Source organism: Chionomys nivalis, chromosome 6 (genome assembly GCF_950005125.1).
Source record: "Chionomys nivalis chromosome 6, mChiNiv1.1, whole genome shotgun sequence".
NCBI classification, from domain to species: Eukaryota; Metazoa; Chordata; class Mammalia; order Rodentia; family Cricetidae; genus Chionomys; species Chionomys nivalis.
The window spans coordinates 10939794-10962514 of record NC_080091.1 but is presented as its reverse complement, the minus strand read 5'-3'; the positions used below and the strand labels follow the sequence as shown (position 1 = coordinate 10962514).

General features: G+C 55.0%; 2 protein-coding genes across 2 annotated transcripts; one reads left to right on the top strand and one right to left on the bottom strand.

Moving 5' to 3' along the window:
- Window positions 1-1185: 1185 nt before the first annotated feature.
- Window positions 1186-9659, top strand: Mydgf (myeloid derived growth factor). The gene is made up of 6 exons (XM_057771966.1): window positions 1186-1383; window positions 2763-2813; window positions 7318-7379; window positions 8056-8137; window positions 8633-8705; window positions 9270-9659. The coding sequence occupies exons 1-6, from the start codon at window positions 1231-1233 to the stop codon at window positions 9347-9349; spliced, it is 501 nt and encodes a 166-aa protein (XP_057627949.1). The 5' UTR covers window positions 1186-1230; the 3' UTR covers window positions 9350-9659.
- A 1695-nt stretch (window positions 9660-11354) lies between these two features.
- Tnfaip8l1 (TNF alpha induced protein 8 like 1) lies at window positions 11355-22498 on the bottom strand. The gene is made up of 2 exons (XM_057772582.1): window positions 22473-22498; window positions 11355-13359 (listed from the first exon to the last, which is right to left on the bottom strand). Exon 2 carries the CDS (start codon window positions 13352-13354, stop codon window positions 12794-12796), a length of 561 nt encoding a protein of 186 aa, XP_057628565.1. The 5' UTR covers window positions 13355-13359; window positions 22473-22498; the 3' UTR covers window positions 11355-12793.
- Window positions 22499-22721: the final 223 nt, after the last annotated feature.

Sequence of the window (22721 nt, the reverse complement as noted above, 5' to 3'; positions counted from 1 at the left end):
AGCTGGGAATATTGCTCGGCAGCACAGGGCTGGCCAGGCTTGCTTAAGGGCCCATATTCTAGCCCCAGGAGAGCTAAGCAACGCCTGTGACACACACAGGAAACTGTGAAAGTGGAGTCCTCTGTCCCCTGCGCTGGGACAGCCTCCTTCTGTCCTGATAACACCTGCAGGATCCTGTAAGTGAACAGCCACTTGAGGCCACAGAGCCTGCTCTTCAGCCATAGACCACATAACTGGTGCCAGGGCGCAGGGGTCAGGGCAATCACTTAGCACACAAAAGCCCTGGTTTCCATCCCAGCTGTCACCCCAGCACTGGAGAGGGGCAGGCAGAAGAATCAGGAGTTCAAGGCCATCCTGACATAGAATAAACACATTTATTTTACTCAATGTGTGTGAGTGTATGTTCCACCTGGTCTGTGCACCACATGCGTGCCTGGTGCCTCCAGAGGCCAGAAGATGATGTCGGATCCCCTGGATATGGAGTTAGATTATAAACCGACATGTGGGTTCTGGGACTCAAACCTGGGTCCTCTGCAAGAGCAGCCAGTGCCTTTAATTGTTGAGTCATCGCTCCAGACACACAATAAAATATTTTTAAGCAGGTGGTGGTGGCGCACACTTGGGAGGCAGAGGCAGGCGGATCTCTGTGAGTTCAGAGTTCAAAACCACCCTGGTCTATATAACGAGTTCCATTACAGGCTCCAAAGCTACAGAGAAACCTAGTCTTGAAAAAAAAAATTAAATTAAACTTAAACTATAAACTGAAGTAAAATAAGTTACAAAACGAAAAATAATCAACAAGTTTAAAAATTAAAAACTGAAACTATTAAAAATACTCTAACAAAATAAAACGCAGTCAAACCCCATGCTGCCTGAAAGGTGGAGACCTGGAGTCCATTTAAATAAGATATAAATGTAAAAATACCGGAATAGCTTTTGCACCCTAATTACAATGACGTCAGGCATTTTTATATGGGGAACCCGAACTTGAGCCGGAAAAAGGCAGATGTTACCCCTGCAGCACCGACACTAATTTTCTCCATTCATCCGAGGCCGCCAATCAGAGGCGCCGTCTGGCATCACGTGCCGAGTTGTGACCCGCCCAAACACGGCGGACGGAGCTGCGACGTGTGCGTCACTGTATCGCGACGACGCGTCCCCCGCAGGCCGCTCCACGTGTCCCTCGCCGCGCCCCGTCGGCGGGCGCCTGCGCAGTGGCCCGGAACCAAGATGGCGGCGCCCAGCGGAGCCCTCTGGACCGCGCTGCTCCTGGTGACCGCGGAACTGGCGTTGGCGGGCGCCGTGTCCGAGCCCACCACCGTGCCGTTTGACGTGAGGCCCGGAGGCGTCGTCCATTCCTTCTCCCAGGACGTAGGGCCCGGGGTAAGTGCCGAGCCTCCCTCGGGGGACATCGCTGACCGGGCACTGCCGGGATTGGACGGAGCCAGTACCGGCAGGGGCGGGGTTACCCGGAGACCGGCTACTCAAAGGGGGGTGGCTGCCTCCGTCGCCGCCTGTCAAGCACTTCCTACCTACACGGCACCCTCCCCTCTTCCAGCACATTCTGGAAAACGGGATTCTGGGTGGTGAGAGCCGTGGGTCTCAAGAGACTTCACTTCGCTATGCAGGTCCCGAGAGGGTTGCTCGTGAGCTCGGACCAGAAAGGAAACACCCCAGGCCTTACACGGGTCCTGCCACTGCGATTTTCCTGTGACAGCTGTATCCCTGGTGACCATTTCCTGAGAACATTCTTATTTTTTGATTTTGTTTGTTTGTTTTTTGTTTTTTGAGACAAGGTTTCTCTGTAGCTTTGAAGCCTGCCCTGGAACTAGCTCTTGTAGACCAGGTTGGCCTCGAACTCACAGAGATCTGCCTGCCTCTGCCTCCCGAGTGCTGGGGTTAATGGCGTGGGCTACCACAGCCCGACTTGAGAACACTCTTGTAGCCCAGAGCTTCCTGGCAGGATTGTGTTGCAGGAAGGAAGTAACAAAGGCTCTCGTGTGTCGGGCACTCCCAGGTGCTGAATCCAAGACCAGTATTCTAAACTGGTGACTGCTGAAGGCCACGTGACCTTCCCAGGAAACACCCCCCCAGGGATTATGCAAAGTTCTTTTTCTTTTCTATGATACTGAGCTGGAACCTAGGGTCTCACACAGGCTAGGGTTCCACCCCAGCTCCAGCCAGAGCTCTACTGCAGATGTATGTCCAAGGCCTCTCTCTACTGTTTTACCTTCGGTCACCAAGACCGGCCTTCATCTTGCAGTTCTCCCGCCTTGGCTTCCTTGGTTACTGTTAAACCCGGAGAGGGAGCATTCTGACAGCCATCTGATTAAAGCAAGCTATATTTAAAAGTGCACAAGGGACTGACTGGCCAGCAACTGCCTCCCCCTCACTGGCTTTTGAGGGCCCTTTTTTATAGAGAAGCATTAGGATTTATAGAAAACAGCTGTTGAAATTATTGGGGCACTCGGGGATCAAGGTAGACCAATGTGAGAACACACTGTGTGGAGAGAGTTGTCACAGGCGTTCAGGAGTTCATCATAGGTTGAAAAGCGTGTTTCCCAGGATACATTCGGCTTAGGAAACGGAGATTTATGCCTGTAAGGCATGGAGACTTAATAACAGTTCAGTCAACGTGACTCCTGTTTGGTTTCACCTTCGCTGAGGTGATGGGCATGCAGCCCCACACCCAGCATGCTGGGGTCTTAATTCTGTGCAGTGAGACACTGGCTCTTCAGCCTCCTTCTCTTTCTCTTTTCCAGGGCAAGTTTACATGTACATTCACATACGCTTCCCAAGGAGGGACCAATGAGGTGAGTCACTCATGGCCTCTTTCATGTGTGGGCGTGTTCTTGGCAATCAGCACAGAGACAATGCAGGCTCAGTGCATTTTCTTTCTTTTGAATTTTCCCCCCAAAACAGGGTTTCTCTGTAGCTTTGGGGCCCCGTCCTAGAACTCTCTCTGTAGACTAGGCTGGCTTTGAACTCAGAGATCCGCCTGCCTCTGCCTCCTGAGTGCTGGGTTTAAAGGTGTGCGCCACCACCGCCCAGCATTCTTTTTGAATTTTGGAAAAGATTATTTTTTTTAGTATGTATGGGTATTGTGCTTGCATGGTGTCTGTGTACCACATATGTGCTTGGTGCCCGTGGAGACCGGAAGAGGGAGACACAGCTCCTGGACATGAAGGTACAAACAGCTGTGCGCCACCATCGCGTGTTGGCAGAGCAGCCAGTCCTCTTAGACTCGGAGCCACCTCCCAGCCCCGTGTTGTGCATGGGCAGGGTCACACTGCAGCCAGAATGAGCCAGCCTTCCATGTTTTCCAAGCTGACCTCAGTCTTTGGGCACTCCCCTGCCTCCCATCTCTCAGGAGTTGACTGACAGCCTGGAGCTGCCATTCCTGGGAGACTCTTCCTCACTCCAGAAAAGAGGTAGCTTGTCAGTCCGTCATTCGTGGTTCAGAATCCGGGATGACCCCTTGTGTGCTACGTGAAGGAGCAGTCAGGGCATCCCCCACTGCATCCTGTCCCAGTCCCTGCGGGTGAGCCCAATTACCACTTCAGGAGGGTGGGGGAAGCCTGTGGTGCTCATGGACATGCAGCAAGGACAGCAGTAGCTCTGTTGTAGCCGAAAGCACTTGATTCTCAGTCACAAGAGCCTGAAAGGACCCCGGGCTGCCCTGGCCTTTGCCTCATGGAGCCAGTGACCTACAGTGCCAGTCCCTGACTGTTGATCCGTGTGTGAGCGGTGAGCACTGTGGTTCTGTTGATCCCTGTGTGATCAGTGAGCACTGTGGTTCTATTGATCCGTGTGTGAGCGGTGAGCACTGTGGTTCTATTGATCCGTGTGTGAGCGGTGAGCACTGTGGTTCTATTGATCCGTGTGTGATCCGTGAGCACTGTGGTTCTATTGATCCCTGTGTGATCGGTGAGCACTGTGGTTCTGTTGATCCGTGTGTGAGCGGTGAGCACTGTGGTTCTATTGATCCGTGTGTGAGCGGTGAGCACTGTGGTTCTATTGATCCCTGTGTGATCGGTGAGCACTATTTCTATTGATCCGTGTGTGAGCGGTGAGCACTGTGGTTCTATTGATCCGTGTGTGATCAATGAGCCACTGTGGTTTTTATTTGTCAATTTGTTTTTGTCAAATTTGCTGGTGCTTTTTGACAGAATCTTATCGTGTATCCCTGCTCCACCTGCCTCAGCGTCCTGAGTGCTAGATGACAGTGTCACTAACCATGGGCAGTGGGATCTTTGTTATTTCAGGATGGTCTGTGCCTTAGGAGGCTTGCCTGAGTGGTCAGCCTGGGACAGTCCTCAGGGCAGCCTGTGAGCTGGCAAGGGGGCAAACTCCCAGCAAGACCATCCCCCTACCGTAGAATGCGGGATGGTACAGCAGCATAGGGAGCATTAAGGCCAATCGCCATGCAGTTAGATGCCTGTGAACCATGGGAGCCAGAGCCGGTCATTTACGGGACATAGTGGTGGTTACGGTACCTTGCACATGAGTGTTCTGCGCAGAGCTTTCCATGGGGCCAGCCAGTGAGTGGAAGTGGCTCAGTGTCCGTGGACGGACAGGCATGCACAGCCCAGCAACTGTGAGCAGCGTTGCGCACAGACAGGGATAGCAGCCCTGCTTCTGGCGTGGAGTGAGTTGAGCATGGATATAACAAGTGAGAGTAAAGGAGAGAGAGGCTGCAGAGGGCCTACACCTTCAGCCAGGTGCTCGTGGTACCCAGCAGAGGCCAGAAGGGAGTGTCTGACTCCCAGGACCAGGTATGGAGGGTTGTGCACTGCCATGTAGATGGTGGAAATTGAACCCAGGTCCTCTACAAAAGCAACCAGTGCTCTAACCACTAAGCTGTCTCTACAGACCTTCAGTCAGTAACAAACTAGCAGTGGGTGCAAGACGGCTGTCAGCTGGCGTCTGCTAGCAGCCCCAGGACAAGCGCCCAGCCTCTTTCCCGCTGTAGGCACGATTTAAAAACACATAGTTTTTAACATGTGTATATAGTAAGGTGTGTGAATGGGTACACATGTGTGTGTTGCCCACTGAGATTCCCTAGAGCTGGAGTTACGAGTGGTTGTGGGCTACACTGTGGGTGCTGGGGACTGAACCTGGGTGTCCTAGTCAGGATTTCTATTGCCGTGAAAAAACACCATGGCCAAAGCAAGTTGGGGACAAAAGCGTTTATTCGGCTTACACTGCCACACTGCCGTTCATCATTAAAGGAACTCACACAGGGCAGGAACCCGGAGGCGGAGCGGGTGCAGAGGCCGTGGAGGGTGCTGCTCACTGGCTTGCTCCCCATGGCTTGCCCAGCCTGCTTTCTTACAGAACCCAGGACCACCAGCCCGGGGATGGCACCTCCACCGTGGGCTGGACCCTCCCTAACAGTCACTGATTAAGAAAACGCCCTACAGGCTGGCTGCAGCGAGATCTTCTGGAAGCGTTTTCTCAGTCGAGGCTCCTTTCTCTCTGGTAGCCCAGCTTGTGTCTAGTCGACATGGAACGAACCAGGACAGCGTTTGTGTGGCCAGCTGCTCAGCAGGCTTCAGTCGGCTCGGCTGTTCTGCTGTAGCCGTTGCTGCCAGTTACAGGCTGGGACCAGTGCTCCCCCAAGATCTTGGAAACAAATGCAGATCCCACTTCAGAGCCAGCTTCTCAGGGAGCTCAAGGGACAAATGACAGTGACAATTTCCATTACATGGAGTGGAGCGTAGCCCGATACCTGCCACGGCCAGACGGAACCTCAAAAACACTGCGCTCAGTGAGGAAGTGGATGTGCTCGGACCGAGAGGGAGTCGGGAGCTGAGCCCCAGGCTTCCCTTGTCGCTGATGGGGCAGAGGGTCTGATGCATGGTGGTGAGGGCTGCACCGTGGGCCTGGCCTCACTGATTGCGTTTTAACGTGAATGGTCCCGGGAAAGGAAAATTCCCACTTTATTTTGTCAGCGGGTTTAGGGGTTGGCTGTGCCTGAGATTAAATGAATATAAGAGGGGCCAATAGCAGGTGGGTGACAGCACTCTGCTCTGAGACAGGAGGATCAGGAATTCAAAGTCACCGTCAAGAATAGCCTGGGCTGCCGGGCGGTGGTGGCGCACGCCTTTAATTCTAGCACTTGGGAGGCAGAGGCAGGCGGATCTCTGTGAGTTTGAGACCAGCCTGGTCTACAAGAGCTAGTTCCAAGACAGGCTCCAAAAAACCACAGAGAAACCCTGTCTCGAAAAAGCAAAAAAAAAAAAAAAAAGAATAGCCTGGGCTACAGCAGACCCTGTTCTAATGGAAAAGCAAGGCATGGACCTCTTGGCGGCATTTCTCGGATGGGCTGTTTTCCAGGCACAGAGGCCCTGGAGCAGCCTGCCAGTTCGGGATTAGTGTGTCTGTGGACTGACCCAGAGCCAGCAGTTTGATCCTGGCGTGAGTGCAGTTGGGGCTTACCTTTCAGGCAGAATGTAGCCAAGCGGCCACAGGGTCCCCTTGTAATTGATGTAAACACGGCCTGCCTTAGCATTGGAAAACCTCTTCTTTGAAGCCATGGAGAGCAGTAATGGGAGCCCCAGGGCTGGGGATACTTGCTGTGAGAACTAGTTGGTTAGGGTTTTTGTTGTTGCGATTTAATTTTAGTTGTTCTATGTGTATGGTGTTTTGCTTGCATGAATGCCTGTGCACCAGCTGCATATCCTGGTGTGTGTGGAGACCAAAAAAAGGCACCAGGTCCCCTGTAACGAGTTACAGGTGGCTGTGAGCCACCGTGTGGTTCTGCAACAAAACCTGTGTCCTCTGGAAGAGTGGCCTGTGCTCTTAGGTGCAGAGCCGTCTCAGCCCTGGCTGCTATGGGTTGTTGTTTGAAACAGGCTTTCATAGTGTAGTCCTGACTGGCCTGGGACTTACAGTGTAGCCCAGGCTGGCCTTGAACTCACAGAGCTATCTGCCTTTGACTCCTGAGTGCACCACTGTGCCTGTATTGTTTTTTTGAAACGGGGTGTCTCATGTAGCCCAGGCTTGCTTCCTATGTAGCCAAGGCTAACTCCTGATTGTCTCGGGTGCTGGGGTGATAGACATGCTCCACTGTGCCCTGCTTCTGGGGATAGAGCCAGGGCCCCATGCTAGACACTGACCCACAGGCCCCAACCCTTATCTAGTTTTTAGACAGGATCTCACTGTTGCTAAGCTGGGAGCCATTCTCAGGATGTCGTCCTTTATGGGAAGAAAGTGACATAGGCAGTGTCTTGATCCACTGTAGGGCAGCGTGTGTGGCGACCTTGCAAAGAGGCCTACCTGTCCTTGCTCAACAAGCCTATCCTCTCTCCCCAGCAATGGCAGATGAGCCTGGGGACGAGCGAAAACAGTCAGCACTTCACTTGTACCATCTGGAGGTGAGCCGCAGCCGCTGCGTATGTGTGGGTGAATGGGGGTGTCCTGCAGACACTGTGTATGCACGGGACTGCGGGGGGGGGGGGGGTGTCCTGTAGACACTGTGTATGCACGGGACTGGGGGAGGGGTGTCCTGCAGACACTGTGTATGCATGGGGCTGGGGGGGAGTGTCCTGCAGACACTGTGCATGTGCACACCACATTTGATTCCGGACAAGTAGGGAACAGACTGGACAGTGGCCCTGTGACCTTGGGGAAGCTGCCAGTGTGTGTATTAACACCACAGCACCAGGAAGGGGATGGGAGGAGGGCAGGGAGCTGGGAGTTAGGTCACAGGGCAGGAAATCACCACAGTGCTTTTTGGCAAATTTTAAAAATTGAGATAGAGCCCTGCCTTCTGTGACATACAGTCAGCTGCTGTTTCTCTTAATCACCAGCTCTGGAAGGCAGAGGCAAGGGGATCAGGAGCTCGAGGCTAGCCTTGGCCAGCTTGGGCTACCAGACACCCCATCTCTCCTATCCCAGGAGCTGTCCCCCTTCCCTTCATCCCCGGCACACACAGAGCTCCTTCCCATCTTTGACTTCACCTTCCTGGAGATTCCTGCCATGGAATCCCACGTCACCAGGCTTTTCTGGGGCCTCTACTGGGCCCCACCAGCGTCGACTGTCTCCCCACAGGCCTCAGGGGAAGTCCTACCTGTACTTCACACAGTTCAAGGCCGAGGTCCGGGGTGCTGAGATCGAGTATGCCATGGCCTATGTGAGTGCCAGTCTCGGGGACCTGAGGACAGAAGGGGTCTCCAGATACCATTCACTGCAAGGGGCTCAGCCATCCCACTGACCCCAGGGCTTCCACATGAGTTGGGGCCCTCAGCAGAAGGCCTACAATGTGGGCTTTTGGCCCATCCCTATACATAGACCTGCTTTGCCCCAGGAGGCCAGAAAAATGGGGAGGTTGGCAGCAGAGGCTCCCTGTGGGATAATGGGAGGAGCCAGGGTGGAGCAGGGTCGCCTTGGTCTTCTCCTGTCCCTCAAGTCAGCCAGTGACAGGCTCAGAGTACCAGAGCCGTGTAACAGCCTTCTCAGGAGTGTTACTGGGAGCCCAGGTGACACTGAGGCTGTTACCTGTGAGCTGACCCCTGGGCTCCCTGCTGGGGGTGCCTGGCTTTAGACCACAGAGCTCAAGAGACAAACCAAGGGGACTCGAGGGGCTTCCCTCTATGTGTGTCTACTGAAGTGTCCTGTTCTCTTTCAGTCCAAAGCTGCATTTGAGAGAGAGAGTGATGTCCCCCTTAAAAACGAGGAATTTGAAGTGGCCAAGACAGCAGGTAGGTGAAGATGGGACCCGGCAGGCGGAAGGCATGCGGCTCCTGGCAGGGGGCCTCGCAACGACAACGACGCTGCGGATGGGATGGGCGGTGGGCTAAAGAGAAGTCTCTTGCAGCATGGACCCTGTGCCGCAGCTGTGTCGGTCGGTTTAGCTGGTGACACCCTAGATCCTCACCTGCACTGGTCTGCCTCTGGCAGCGGGTCCAAGGCGGCTGCTGTAGAAAGCAGAGCGCCCCAGTCTGGAGTGTCAGGAGCTAGACTGAGGACCTGGCGAGGGAGACGCTGGCAGAGCCCAGGGAAATGGGTCCGTGTCCTCAAAAGAGCCTATTCCAGGCTTCACTGGGGGACTTAGGGGGTCCTCCTTGGCCATGCCCCTCTCTCCCCACTGGGGATTCTAGGTGGGGCTCCAGAGCAGCTACATTGACAAGCCTCTCCCGGTGCCTGGCTCTGCAGTTTCCACTTTCATTCCCCTCCAGCCCTGCTGTGCCCTCTGCTGGCACTGCCCCAGTTCCAGCATTTCATGTGGCATCTTGTCAGGGCCCAAATTTGCTTGTGTCTTGCAGTGTCTCACAGGCCTGGGGCCTTCAAGTCTGAGCTCTCCAAGCTTGTGATCGTAGCCAAGGCAGCACGCTCGGAGCTGTGACCCCCGCCTGCCTGGGCGCACTGCCTACTACTTGTCTGGGATGCTGGTGTTGCCCTGTCTGCAGCTCGGGCTGCAGCACTGCTGAACTCTGAGCCTGTCACCCATCTCCCCAGGTGCAGGGCATGCTGGGGGCCCGGGGGAGGGGGCCTGGCTTTGCGCAAGTCAGGCGGGCGTGGTTCCCCCTCTGAGCTGCAGGTGAGCGCCCCATTCCCGGGACTGTTTCTTACCCACCGCCATTCAAAAGGAGGGGAAGAGACAGAGCAAATAAACCAATAAACACCACCCCAGCTGGGGTTCTCTGGGCTCAGGACTCAGGCCTGGATTCCACTGCCTTCCACGGTAGCAGCAGCAGGCATAGGCATGTGTCTCCCCAAGGAGCGACTATCACACGGCCCCCAGCCCTTCATGGGGGATTTTGTGTCTGTGTCTGTGGGTCTGTGTCGTTTCTGTGCCCATGGAGGCCAGAATAGGGTTTCAGGTCCCCCGGATCTGGAATCACAGGTGATTGTGAGCTGCCTGTGAGTGCTAGGAATTGAACCTGGGTCCTCTGCAAGAGCAGCCAGTGCTCTGTTGAGCCACCTTCACAGCCACAGTAAGAAATCATTAGAAACAAAAATAGCCTGCAGCCAAAGAAACCTACGTAAGCCTGAAAGGTTTTCAGAGGGGTCCCTTGGCCCCCCAGCTTTGACCTTGATCCTGACCTCTGACCAAACACCATGTGAGAGTCTGGGGCTGCCAGGCAGGCCTGTACCTGACACAGGCCTGTAGGGTGCTGCGATTCCCCGTTGTTTAGGGGTGGCGTCCCATAGCGTGGACTAAGCAGCCTCCTGCTGCCCTCAGCTTCAAGGAGGGGACCCTCTGTGAATGGGAGGCTAGCCTAGGCTATGTAGTGAGTTCCAGGATAGCTCAGACTGTACAATGGAACCCTGCGTCAATACAGGGGAGCTGACCTTTAGGACGCTGAGTGGAAACTGAGGACTTCCCATGCTGCATGTGCCTGGAAGGACATATCCATCAGCCTTGAGGGGCCCGAGGCTCGGGTCTTCAATACCTGGGTGTAGGTGACATAGTCCTAGCCTCATGCCCCTAGGTATGAAAGGCCAGGATGAAGTGAGGTCACTGACTGCCTGGCTCACCCATGTACCTTTGAGGGTCCCCCAGCTGTCAGCAAGAATACAGAGCAGTGGGGCTGGAGAGATGGCTCAGAGGTTAAGAGCATTGCCTGCTCTTCCAAAGGTCCTGAGTTCAATTCCCAGCAACCACATGGTGGCTCACAACCACCTGTAATGAGATCTGGTGCCCTCTTCTGGTCTGCAGGCATATACACAGACAGAATATTGTATACATAATAAATAAATATTTTTAAAAAAAAGAATACAGAGCAGTTAGAACTGGGTGCTGGGACACAATGGCCTTTTAATATTTAATCTTAAATTTCTGAGGAAAAATGTTGTGGTGCTCAGCATGAACCTAGTGCCTCAAACACAGGAGGACAATGAGGCCACCAGCCTGTGCCGAGCCAAGGGAGCACAGTGGAACCTGGTCGGGGAGGGAGGGGCATCTAGCCCCATCTTGTCCTCCCTGGGCTGGCAGGGGAGGAGCTGTCTCCTCAGGGCCTCTGACATAGACTCTGGGTGGCCGATGTGGCAGCAAGCACCTCTACCCATGTCACCAGCCACACAGCGGCACCTTTAAATATTTTTCTAGCATAGGCCTGTGATCCCAAGCATTCAAGCAGTTGAGGCAGGAGGATTGTGAAGTCCAGGTCACCCTGAGAATCTAAACCTAAAAAGGAAATAAGGTTAGCTTGATGGCCAAGGCTCCGTATAGCATACACAAAATAATAAAGGAATATGTCCCCCGTGCGTTCTGGCTTTCCTTTTCATCTCACCCTTAGGAACACAGCCCCGCAAATCTCAGTCTGTTCCCCTCATTGGTCCATCTGATCAGCATGAGGGTTTCGTCTGGGGACAGTGGCATGCATCTGGTGTCCCAGTTTCAAGATCTGGCCCAGGGCCTAAAGTCAGACAAGTTTCCCTGTGGAGGTGGTATGGTGAGAGGGAGGCTTCCAGAACCTGACCTCATGCTGCCCTGTGGGCCGGGGCCTCAGAGCTAGCAGGAGCTGGGATGCCAGCCCTAGGGACGCTGAGGCTAGTCTGGGCTATAGGGTAAGGTACTGTTTTGAAAACAACAAATATTAACAATCAGTAGTTGTTGATAGAATCTCTGTGTCGGCCACGTTTGAAACACTAATAAAGCCTCTGTGACCTCCAGCCAGGCCCCACAGGATACAGGTTGTAAACTTTGTCCTAAATACTCACAGCTGTGGATGTTGTGTGTCCTCCCCACCTCCCAGATCACCTTAACATCTGCAGCATTGCACAACCGCCGTGCCAGCCAGCAAGTGCAGACGCACTGTCCTCACTGGTGTCGGGTCTCCCACCTGGGGCATGCTACCCCTGGCCACATCCCACCCCTCACTGGGGATTCTAGGCGGGGCTTCACCCTGGCCACGCCCCCGATCCCTCACTGGGGATTCTAGGCGGGGCTTCACTCTGACCACGCCCCCGATCCCTTACTGGGGATTCTAGAGAACTAACCCACACCTCAGCTGTGCACACGTTCCTGAAGCCTGACCACCTTTCCCAGGATAAAAGTCTGTCTCATAGTGACCAAAGGTTAAGCCAGGTATTGCTTCATGCTCCTACATGTGTGGTCAGGGTTGGCTACAAGTCCTGGCTGTCATACAAAGAGAAAAGATGGATTTGTTTCCCAAATACGGCATTATAATTTAACAGACACGTATCTCCAGCAGCCCTGCCCTGCTGAAGCTGGGGACAGCTTCTGAGGTCCCCAGGCTCCTCCCTCCCAGTGAGGACTCCAGCTTTCCCACCAGCTCAGTCGCTCCTTGCTGACTGGTTCTCTGCTTCCACTGTGTGGTTTTGGGGACTGAGCTCCTGTCCCGACCCGCTGAGTCACCTCAGGGACGGTTTCTTCCTGCAGTCTCCAGATGGGGTCTCCTCCAGATCCCAACACGGAAGTGTGCTCATCCCCAGCCCACATGGCAGGCTGGGATCCCTTCAACCCTAGACTGGTGCCAGGGCTTGAACTCCATTTCCTAAAGTGAGTCACATTGGGAGGCCCTGAGAGTTAGGAAACGAACATAAACATTTGGTGGGGGGCAGGGAGCAGGGCTTGGGGAGTACAATTTTTACTCCCTGTTCTCCATGACCTTATCTGAAAGAATGACAGTGCCCGACAATGAGATGGTGGAACACACTGGTGACCCCAGCACTCAGGAGGCAGCAGGAGCAGCATCAGTTCAAGGTCAGCCTCGGCCCCGTAGAGTCTGGGGTCAGGCTGGGCTACAAGACAGCTTCTCGGAAGTAGAAAGGAGCAAAGCTGGGACAAACACTGATGTTCTGGAGAGGTCTCCAGGCCAGGTCAGATGCCGCCCTCGTCCAACATCCTTCCAAGGCCGTCGCAGATGCGGCGCAGGTGGCTCCGATACGGCTCCGCCGGGCCGTACAGCGCAGCCAGGAAGTCACCATTGGCAAAGTGGCCAAATACGTGGTTGATGCGGCCGTGGGACTTGGCGGTGAGGTGAGGGCCGGTGGCCTGGTGCAGCAGGTCCCGGCACTCCAGCAGCCCCGTGGCCAGCACGCGCCGGTCGAAGGTGAAGTCCACCTGGTGGAAGCTGAGGGCCGTCATGGCCAGGCTGTGCATGCGGCCCTGGAACCTTCGCAGCTGGGCCAGCTCGTCGCCGTCCAGCTGACCTGCCCGCAGCAGCACGGCCAGCTTCACGGCCACCTTCACCAGGTTCTTCACCACCCTCTGTGCCTCCTTCCGGCTGCGGGTGAACTCCTTGGTGGCCTGGTACAGTTCGTCCAGGATCTCGCTGCTGGTGTCGTCCGCGAACACCGCCACCATGGCCTTAGAGGCCATCTTGCTGAGCACTTTCTTCTGGGCCTGCAGGGCCAGGCTCTTCGTGCTGAAGGTGTCCATGGGCCCTGTGGGATGACAGACACAGCATTGAGATCCCGGGAATGCTTGAGGCTCGGCACCACCCCTACTTGCCAACTCGCCAGATGAAATTGTTCCCTCACTGGACGTTGAACACATTTGAGCCGACAAGTGGCCAAGGGGACCACCAGGTGCAAGCAGTTCTAGAATTTTCCCCAACAGAAGTAGTCAACACGACTGAGACCTCTCATACCTCTTACCTAATAAACTCCTACACACCTCCCAGTGTCCAGAGCCCCTGACTCCTGTTGGGTACTCCCTCTGAGCCACACAGCGCTGGACGGCTACGACCACCCCCTCCACCCCCACCCTGAAACACAGAGGGAAGTCAGGGCCTGACCCCTCCGGAAGTGCCGAGGGACACACAGAGGCTGTATTGAGACCAGGCCCTTGGGCCTTGGTGAGCCATGCTTCATGGCCAGGCCAGCAGTGCCCACCCTCAGCCCACTCACCCCCGATTGCCCTACAAAACCGGCTTTTGTGTGAACCCAGACTCCAGGCAGCCCCCACTCTCACCATCCTCTCCTTGGCCTTAGCGGTCAGGGGCACAAGGATGGCTGGGCAGCTTCCCTGCCCCCAGCGTTCAATACCCCCACAGTGTACTGGCCAGGGCCCAGACAGGGCTGTTGACACAGGGCGCCCGCCATGTGAACCCATTTCGTCACTTGGGCCAACGTCATTCTGCAAAGAGCACAGCCCTCCTGAGTGCCCCGGGCAGAGAAGAATGCACAATGGTGGCTGAAATCTGTCCATCAAAGCCCACTCACAGCAGGAGAGGACGGTCAGTCCCCACCATGGCCCCACACCTGAGGGCACCACACACACTAGACAGGGCACACCTGCCTGCCTCCCCAGCACATGGACGGACGGGGGGGGGTGGCAGCGGGCGGCAGATCAGAAGTTCAAGGTCAGCCTCTCAGCTACTGACTCTTTCCTGTGCAGACTAGGACTGGAGGCCCAGGAGCTGTTTCCTAATTGACACTAGACAAAGGGGAACTCTCAGTAACAAAGTCTGGAGTCTCTGTTTGGTTTGGGGGCTGTGTGACTCCAGAGGAGTGCTGACCCTCTCTGGGCCTTGCTTTCCCCATGGACAAAGCCAAATTGAACTCCTTGGCTCAGGAGTGAAGCTGAGAGCGTGGACGGACTTCCGCAAGACTGGCGGGGGCACAGCTGTGGCCTATCCTGGCCATCCTGATTCCCATTGAGCCACCACCTGGGGCAGCCAGCTGCTGGCCTCCACTTCCTGTTCTGAAACCCATTGTCCTGACCAACCAGGATGTCCCTGTCTTCCTGCATAAGGGGCCTGAGTGTGGCCATGTGAGGCCTTCATGGCAGGGACTTTCCCAGGGATGAGGTGCTGTGGCCTTGGTCCCTGACACACACACCCCCAGTGCCACAGCACCCAGTCAAAGTCTGAAGTTAAAGAGCCCAGGCTAGCCGGGCGGTGGTGGCGCACGCCTTTAATCCCAGCACTTGGGAGGCAGAGGCAGGCGGATCTCTGTGAGTTCGAGACCAGCCTGGTCTACAAGAGCTAGTTCCAGGACAGGCTCCAAAACCACAGAGAAACCCTGTCTCGAAAAACCAAAAAAAAAAAAAAAGAGCCCAGGCTACCCTCCAGAACTCGGCCCCACATTCATGCAGTCACTTAACTGCCTGGTGGGTATTTATGGAGCACCAGTTGTATACCCAACACCAGGGCACAGAAGTGATGCAAAGAGAACTTATTTCTGCCTCCCCAGCTCCCCAGTTCTGCCCTCTTCTGGTTAACATGATTTGGGGACCCTCTTGTGCCTGGAGTTGAATGCATCCCTTAATTCATTTCTTATGTATTTTCACTCTTTTTCCCCCTTTTTCCAGGCAGGGTCTCATATCACACAGCCTGACCTTTGACTTCGTCATAATCCTCCTGCCTCAGCCTCCCGACTATGAGATGACAGGCGTGTCACCTGTGACTGGCTGGAACCCCAAAATCATCCTGAAGAGGCCTTGTGAACCAGGGTGAGGACAGAAATGCAAGAAACCAATAAATAGGGAGAAAAAAAGCAAAAATTGGGCCTGGGGATGGGAAAAGCTTGGAGCAAGGGCCACAGAAAGGCCAGTTGTCTGCAGCCTTTGGAGCCTCAGGACAGGAGGGACAGGTTGGAGGGAGGGGACGGTAGTGGGAGGTGCATGTGCAAAGGACCCAGGGCAGGGCCACACGGTCACCACAGGTCCCCACAGGTCCCCACAGGTCCCCACAGCTCCTCTCCCTGCGGGAAACAGCCTAAGTCCAAAACAGAGCCCCAGGTCCTCTCCTGGGCCCTGGACTGCATTTTAGACTTGATGGGTTTTTTAAGTTTTTGTGATGTTTGAGACAAGGTCTCTACGCGTAGCCCAGGCTATCCTGGAACTCATCTGGGTCCTCCTGCCTCTGCCTCCTGAGTGCTGGGGTTAAAGCTGGCTGCCGCCACTGTCTGGCTACCTTAGACTTCTCATCTGCTGCCAAGCCCTACTTGAGTTTTGTACTCTGAACCCCATCAGTTCCTGCAGCTCATGGCACCCCACAACAGCTCCCAATATTCCTCCGAGAGCCAAGCTCCCTGCTGGGGGCCTTGGCTTAGGTGAGACCTTCCCTTTGGGTGGGGACAGATGTAGCCTAGTGTCTGGCTCTGAACTCAGAGATCAACCCGGCCCCTGAAACGAGGCCAAGCCACAGGGCCTTTGCGTGACTGCGGTGACTTCTGGAAGCCGGAGTCCTTTCTGAGCATAAAGCTCCAGGCTCAGGAGCACCTCCTTGACCCACTTCCTGCCAGTTCTTTCCCCCCAGGTTTTGGTTGCTTGTCTTCGGGTTTTGTTTTTTGAATCAGGCTGCCCTGATCCTGCCTCCACCTCCTGAGTGCTGGGATGACAGGCGTGTGCTGCCATGCCTGGTGGACATGGTGCTGGGGGTGGCACAGCTCTGATCTGTGGGTGCAGGAGGAGGGAGGGGAGAGGCTGGAGGGATGGGAGGCAGGTCTTGGTGGGGAGCACGGGGCATACAGCTGGTGCTCAGTAAATGTGTTTGCAGTGATTAATCTATTCTTGAATGCTAAGTGGGCTGTGGAGAGCTCTGGAAAGACAGGCGGACCCCAGTGACTGGAGGTTCAAACCGGGGTGACCTACATATGTCCCCCATCCCCACTTCCCCCCTTGGCCCACACAAGCACAGTCCGGGGAGCCCAAGGTTGGCCTAGAGCAGCACATCACTTCCCAGGTATCTTGGTAGCCTTGGGGCCTTGGGACATCACTACACCCGGTCGCGTGTCCTCAGAGACTGCCGAGCGGGTAAAGTCTTGCTGTAAGCATGTGGACCCGAGTTCAAGTCCCGACAGAAAAGCCAGTGGGGAAGCCAGTGGCGCACACCTTTAATCCTGACACTCTGGAGGCAGAGGCAGGCGGATCTCTATGAATTGAGGCCAGCCTGGGCTATAGAGTGAGTTCCAGGACAACCAGAGAAACCCTGTCTGGAAAAACCAAACAAAAACAAGACAAAACAAAACCAAAACAAAACCCAGGTGGGATGACCCTGCTGTAAGCCCACAATGGGGATCCCTGGCTCACTGGCCCTCAGGGAGCCTCAGAGGACAAACCAGCAACAGCTGGGGGCACCTGGACTCCACTCTCCACAGGGGCACACTGGCATCCTTGCCAGGATGATCCCTGGAGCCAGAGTATGCACCATGGAGCCCGCTGGGCCTCACGAAATAGTTCCTGTCACATCAAGTTCTAATGAACAAACAAATGTGATCTGTGCCACCCTTTGCGACATTGGCCTGCAGGTGCCACTCACACCCCAACCTCAGAACCGACCTCCTTGAATGCCCTCTGGCTCCCAGGATGGCAGCCCTGAGGCCAGGCAGTTGGAGAGCAAGTGAGCGTGGTCCCTCCCACCTCAGCAGGATGATGTCTGTGGAGGCCAGCCTGGGCTACAGAGTGAGTTCCAGGACAGCCTGAGCTACACAGTGACATCCCCAAGCCCAAAATAAAAAGTCTTCATTGCAAATGCCAAGACACCCCCCCTCCTCATGCCTCACCCCTTTCTCACACCCCCGACTTGCTTGTGGCACCTGACGTTCCTTGCTCACCGCCCTGACTTGATCGTGTAAGTGGCGTCTCCTCGCATACTGCACACACAATTGATCCTTTGCATCCCCAGAGGTGGGGGCAGGTGGGTGGGCCCTTGTTCCTGGGCACAGCTGACACCATTTCCCTCCCCAGTCCCCAGTCCCTGTCTCCATGGTGGCCACAGGAGACACGTGAAGCTGGGGAGCCCCTGTGCCATTTCCAACGGACTCAGGACAAACATGGGCACAGGCCACAGCCAGGCCATGGGATGTCTACGCTGGCAGTCACTGTGTGTGGTGCTGGGGACAAACGACGCCTGCTCTGCATGAGGAGGCCAAGATTGACACCCATTTCTTCCGTAGTCACCCTGCACCCAGCCCAGCAGCCAGGCCTGGCCACCAAGCCCCAGGGACATTCCTGTCCCTACCCCTATCATGAGATCACATTTGTCCGCCCTCAGTCCTGGCTTCTCTGTAGGATTTGAACTCAGGTCTTCATGCTTAGACAGCAAACACTTCATGTGCCAGGCCTCTCTCCACCCTTGCATATGCTTTTGCTTCTCTCTCCCCACCCTTTGTTTTGTTTTGAGACAGGGTCTCTCTATGTACACCAGGCAGGCTGACCTCAGACTTACAGAGATTCCCCTGCCTCTGTCTCCCGAGTGCTGGGATCAAAGGCATGTAGCATCACATCCAACCTAACCTTTGAATCCTTGTTTTGTTTTGTTTTGTTTTGTTTTGTTTTGTTTTTGTTTTTGGTCTTTTTCTGTGTGTTTTTATTAGGGTTTATCATGGGTGGGAACTGTCACCATCAATCTTAAGAGCTTCATTGAAACTGAAAAGTTTCTGCACCCCATGAGCCTCTCCACCGGAGCAGCAATCCAATCAGACCAAATCCGAAATATAGATACAACGCTCCCGGATGATTTTCCAGCCTCCCAGGGAGGAGACAGAAAAGAAAGACCGGAAAACCATGTGTCTGTTTGGGGGGGGGCAGTTTAAATACCCTGTGGGAGTAACCTTGAGCATCACCGAGGGAGGGGTCATCATTTGGCAGGCTTTCTGAGATGTAGTAGGGTTTGGAGAGAGATGGGAGAGGGGGCTTGGGGTGGACCTTCCACCGGAATGTTCCAGATTCTTTGTATGGATGCCAGGGGCTGGGGTGAAGCTTCTCCAGAACAGAAATAGCATCTGCATCCCATAAAGTGCACTTATATTTTTATCTCATATTTAGCCCAGGCTATCCCCTCACTATATAAAGCTGACCTTGAACTCCTGGTCCTCCTGCCTCTGCCTCTCTAGCTCGGCTAACAGAGGGTGCCACCCACCTGACAACTTTACTTATGATCCAGTTTGCATTCTGTCAACATGGCAGTGGATAAGGGTGCTTGCCACCAAGTCCGACAGCCTGAGTTTGATCTCTGAGACCTACACGGTGGTAAGAGAATCGACTCCCATGAGTTATCATCTGACCTCCAACCCATGTGCCCTGGCTTACACACACACAGTAAATAAATGTAATAAATAATAAATACAACACGATTTACTTAGCTGGAAGCACTCACTCCTTGACTTTTAATCTGGGTTTAACAACCAGATGGCAGAATTCCCAAAACCCAGCAGCAGTTCTAGTAAGACCGATGCTGCCGCCCGCCCCTGGGCAGCCCCCGGTCTCATGAATTCTTTATGTCCCACACGCAGCTCATCAATAATTGATGTCACCAAGCCCGCCATTCTCTTTCTCCGCCCTCGCTGACTGCCCCAGGGTGGCTGGGACGAGGCCCCATGTCACCTAGGGCCCCAAAAGTCTATCCCGAAGCATTGTCACCCGTTGGGGACTCCACCTGCAAACAGCACCCTTAGCATCAGGACTGGGAGGAGGAAGCTTCCCTGGTGGGGAAGACACTGGGGGTTCTCAAACAGGGTCCCCACAATGACGCCACCCCGAGAATGGGTAGGGGAGGCCTGGGAGGCAAGACATGTCCTGAAGAAATGGGGGTTGGGGGCCAGCCATCAACGTGGCTCAGCAGGTAAAGGCGCTTTCTGTCAAGTCAGACAACCTGAGTTCGAGCCCAGGACCCACCCAGTGAAGGAGAGCCAGTTGTCTACTCCACATGCACAAAAAAGAATAATATATTTTCAAGAGACTGTCACAGAGCCACTGGGGCTCAGCTTCACACAGGGGCCCTGCTTCAGCTTCCACACAGGACAGGGCTTCTTTAGGGTCAGAGTTTGAGATAAGGACTCACTCTGTAGGCCAAGCTAGCTTCAGATTTACCGTGATCCTCATGCCTCGGCCCCCAGACACTTTCCACCGCTCCCAGCATCCACTCAGGGTTTTAACCAGGGAAATATGACGGTGTGTGCATTCAGCCCCAGACTGTACCAGCTCCCTCCATTTCCCAAGGCTCCCAGCTTCCACACAGCTTCCTCTCACCCTTGCCAGGATTCCCGAAATGCCAGAGGCTCCCACCTCCCTCACTGCTGGGGCCCAAGTCCTGAGAGTCCTGCCTCTCTTCTCCCTCTGCTGCAGCCACGGGCCTCCTCCATGCTCCTCCCGCGCACGTGCACACCAGATTCTGTCCTGCTCCAAGGCCTTGCACACGCTGAGCCCCCCCCTTAAATATCCTCCCCAAGGTTGCTAGGTGACTGCTCCCTCCTCTCCTCCCCGTGAGCACCCAGTTCCCCCTGACCCGACCGTTCCTTATCTTATGGTTACAGTTATAACTCAAGACAGGGTCCAGCTCCAACTGTGAGGCAGAGGAGGGTGGGCACTGGACCAGCTTGGATACTGCTGTGTTCTGGTGCCATGAGGTACCATACTTAACCTCCCCTTCGTCTTCAGGAACTGTTTGTCAAGTGACTAAGTAACCTCTCATGGTCATGATAAAAGGAGAAACTGAGGCAGGGGCCTGGGAGCTGACAGATACTCACAGAGCAACACCGGGTCAGGAGTGGGATATGAAACCAGCCCCTAAGGAGCTCATCTCACACAGGGTCACTCTAAAATCGGAGGGGCCTACTGACCTAGTCTAAGAATCTTCCAGAAGCCGTGTGCCCCATCAGCCCTTCCATGGTGCCTTTGGAGAGGATTGTGGAAGCCCCCAACCTGCAGAGCACCCTCTGGAGGGTCCCAGATGGGTAAACAGAGGCTTGGGAATGCAAAGCAACCACCTGGTGGGACAATGCAGGATTTCTGGGGAGAGTGGACTCACCCGATCCCTAGATCAAAGTTCACCCTCCTCAGCCGGGCGATGGTGGCGCACGCCTTTAATCCCAGCACTCGGGAGGCAGAGGCAGGCGGATCTCTGTGAGTTTGAGACCAGCCTGGTCTACAAGAGCTAGCTCCAGGACAGGCTCCAAAGCCACAGAGAAACCCTGTCTCGAAAAACCAAAAAAAAAAAAAAAAAAAAAAAAAAGTTCACCCTCCTCAAGTCTCCAGTGAGTCCTGGGTGGCACCGGACTCAGCAGGTGGCATGCACCCCTGCGGCCATGACGATTTGGCCTTGAAGTAGGCTGAGTCCCCTCATACTGAATCAGTATACTAAATCATTAAATCGGTAATCATTTCATACTGAATCAGTATACTAAATCATTAAATCGGTAATCATCGTGGGCTGGGTCCTTGCTTGCTCGGTGCTCAGAGGGTAAACTGAGGACAAGTGTCTCGTGTCCCTGTCCTGTCAGGATCCAGCCCTGGCCCAGCACAGGTGTTCAGTGCCAATGCTCTTTGTTCTGTGATAGTCCCCACGGCCCCGCCCCATCCCTCCCAGTCACCCACGTCCTAGGTGCGGCCCAGACCATGAACTTGTTATGTTTCAAAATTGGCGCCTGTGTTGCTCAGCTGTGGCTGTAGCAGGTATGAGCAAAGGTCCCAAGACTGGACGGTCCATGTGGGGAAGGGGCAGCCACTCTCAAGTCCCAGGATGGGAAAACAGGAAGTTTGGCACACAAAGCCCACATTCCTGTTTTTGTTTGTTGTTATCACAGGGTCTCACTTCACAGTCATGACTAGCCTGGAACTCACTGTGCAGGCCTGGCCTCAAACTCACAGACATTCACCTGCCTCCGTTCCAAGAGCTAGGACGAAAGCCATGCACCCCAAACCTTGGTTCATGTGGCCGTGGGGCTGGTACCTAAGACCTCCTGCTCAGTAGAACACTCCACCCACCAGGCCACACGCCAGTCTCCACTTGGTTTTAGATGTGGCCTTCCTGTGTAGCCCACCTTGGCTCTGCCTCCGTGGGTTTTGTCTCTGCTTTAATCCTCTCAGAAGCCTTTAGCCCCAGGGAATCATGAAACAACCATCTCAAGTCACAGACAGGGAAACTGAGGCTTATAATTAAGTTACTTGTTCAAGGAAGTCAGGTTTGTGTGAGCCATGTTCTGACCCCAAGGCAGGCTTCCAGAGGCTCCGCAGCCTGGAGCTGGGGAAGTGTCTCAGGAGCCTGCGTACAGTTTGGCCCTCACCCTGTCCTGCTCCAGACTGGCTGCTCACAAAGGTAAGAAGCCACATTCGGGTTCCCTCTGTCTACACATCTCTGGTCAACCACTGGCTACTTTCTGAGCCTCAGTTTACCCTCCAGGCCACCACTGGAAGAGCCAGGAGGTCACAGACCTGGGTCAAGTCACCTGCCAATTACATGTCGGGGATTGCTCCAGTTCCCAGCTGGTAAAACAGTCCAAGTGCTCAGGCCGAGGGGAAGCTCCTAGTCTGGATGACAGGGGCTCAGGTGGGGTCCCTGTACCAGCCAGAGCCACAATGGGATTTGGCCGGCCACCGCCGGGAATACCCAGGCCGTTTGGGAGTCGGGCTGCACACCTGTACAGGGCCAGGTCCATCATGTCCCCTTGAGAAGGGGTACTAGGACCATTACAGCAGCCCACAGCAGCCTGCTCACACAGCCAGGCACAGGTACAGAGGGAAACTGAGGCCGGGATGCACATAGAGCAGTGTGGGGATAAGAGGGGACAGCAAGGACCCAGGATGGACGGGTGCGGGGACCCGGATCGCTCACCTGCTCCTCAGGATCCGTCTGGCTGTGGCTGTCACTTTTGTGCTGGCGCCTCTGTGGGGCGGGAGCCGCTGGTCGCTCTACCCGAGCTGGCTGCTGGGCAGGGACCACGCCCCCTGGTATAGACACGCCCCCGCACGAACAAGCCACGCCCCTGCAGACGCTCACTGGCTCAGCGAATAGGAGCGCACGGGCGGTGTACGAAGGGGCCAGTGGCAGCAGAGCAGGGCTCTGCCGCGGGGGTGGGGGGCG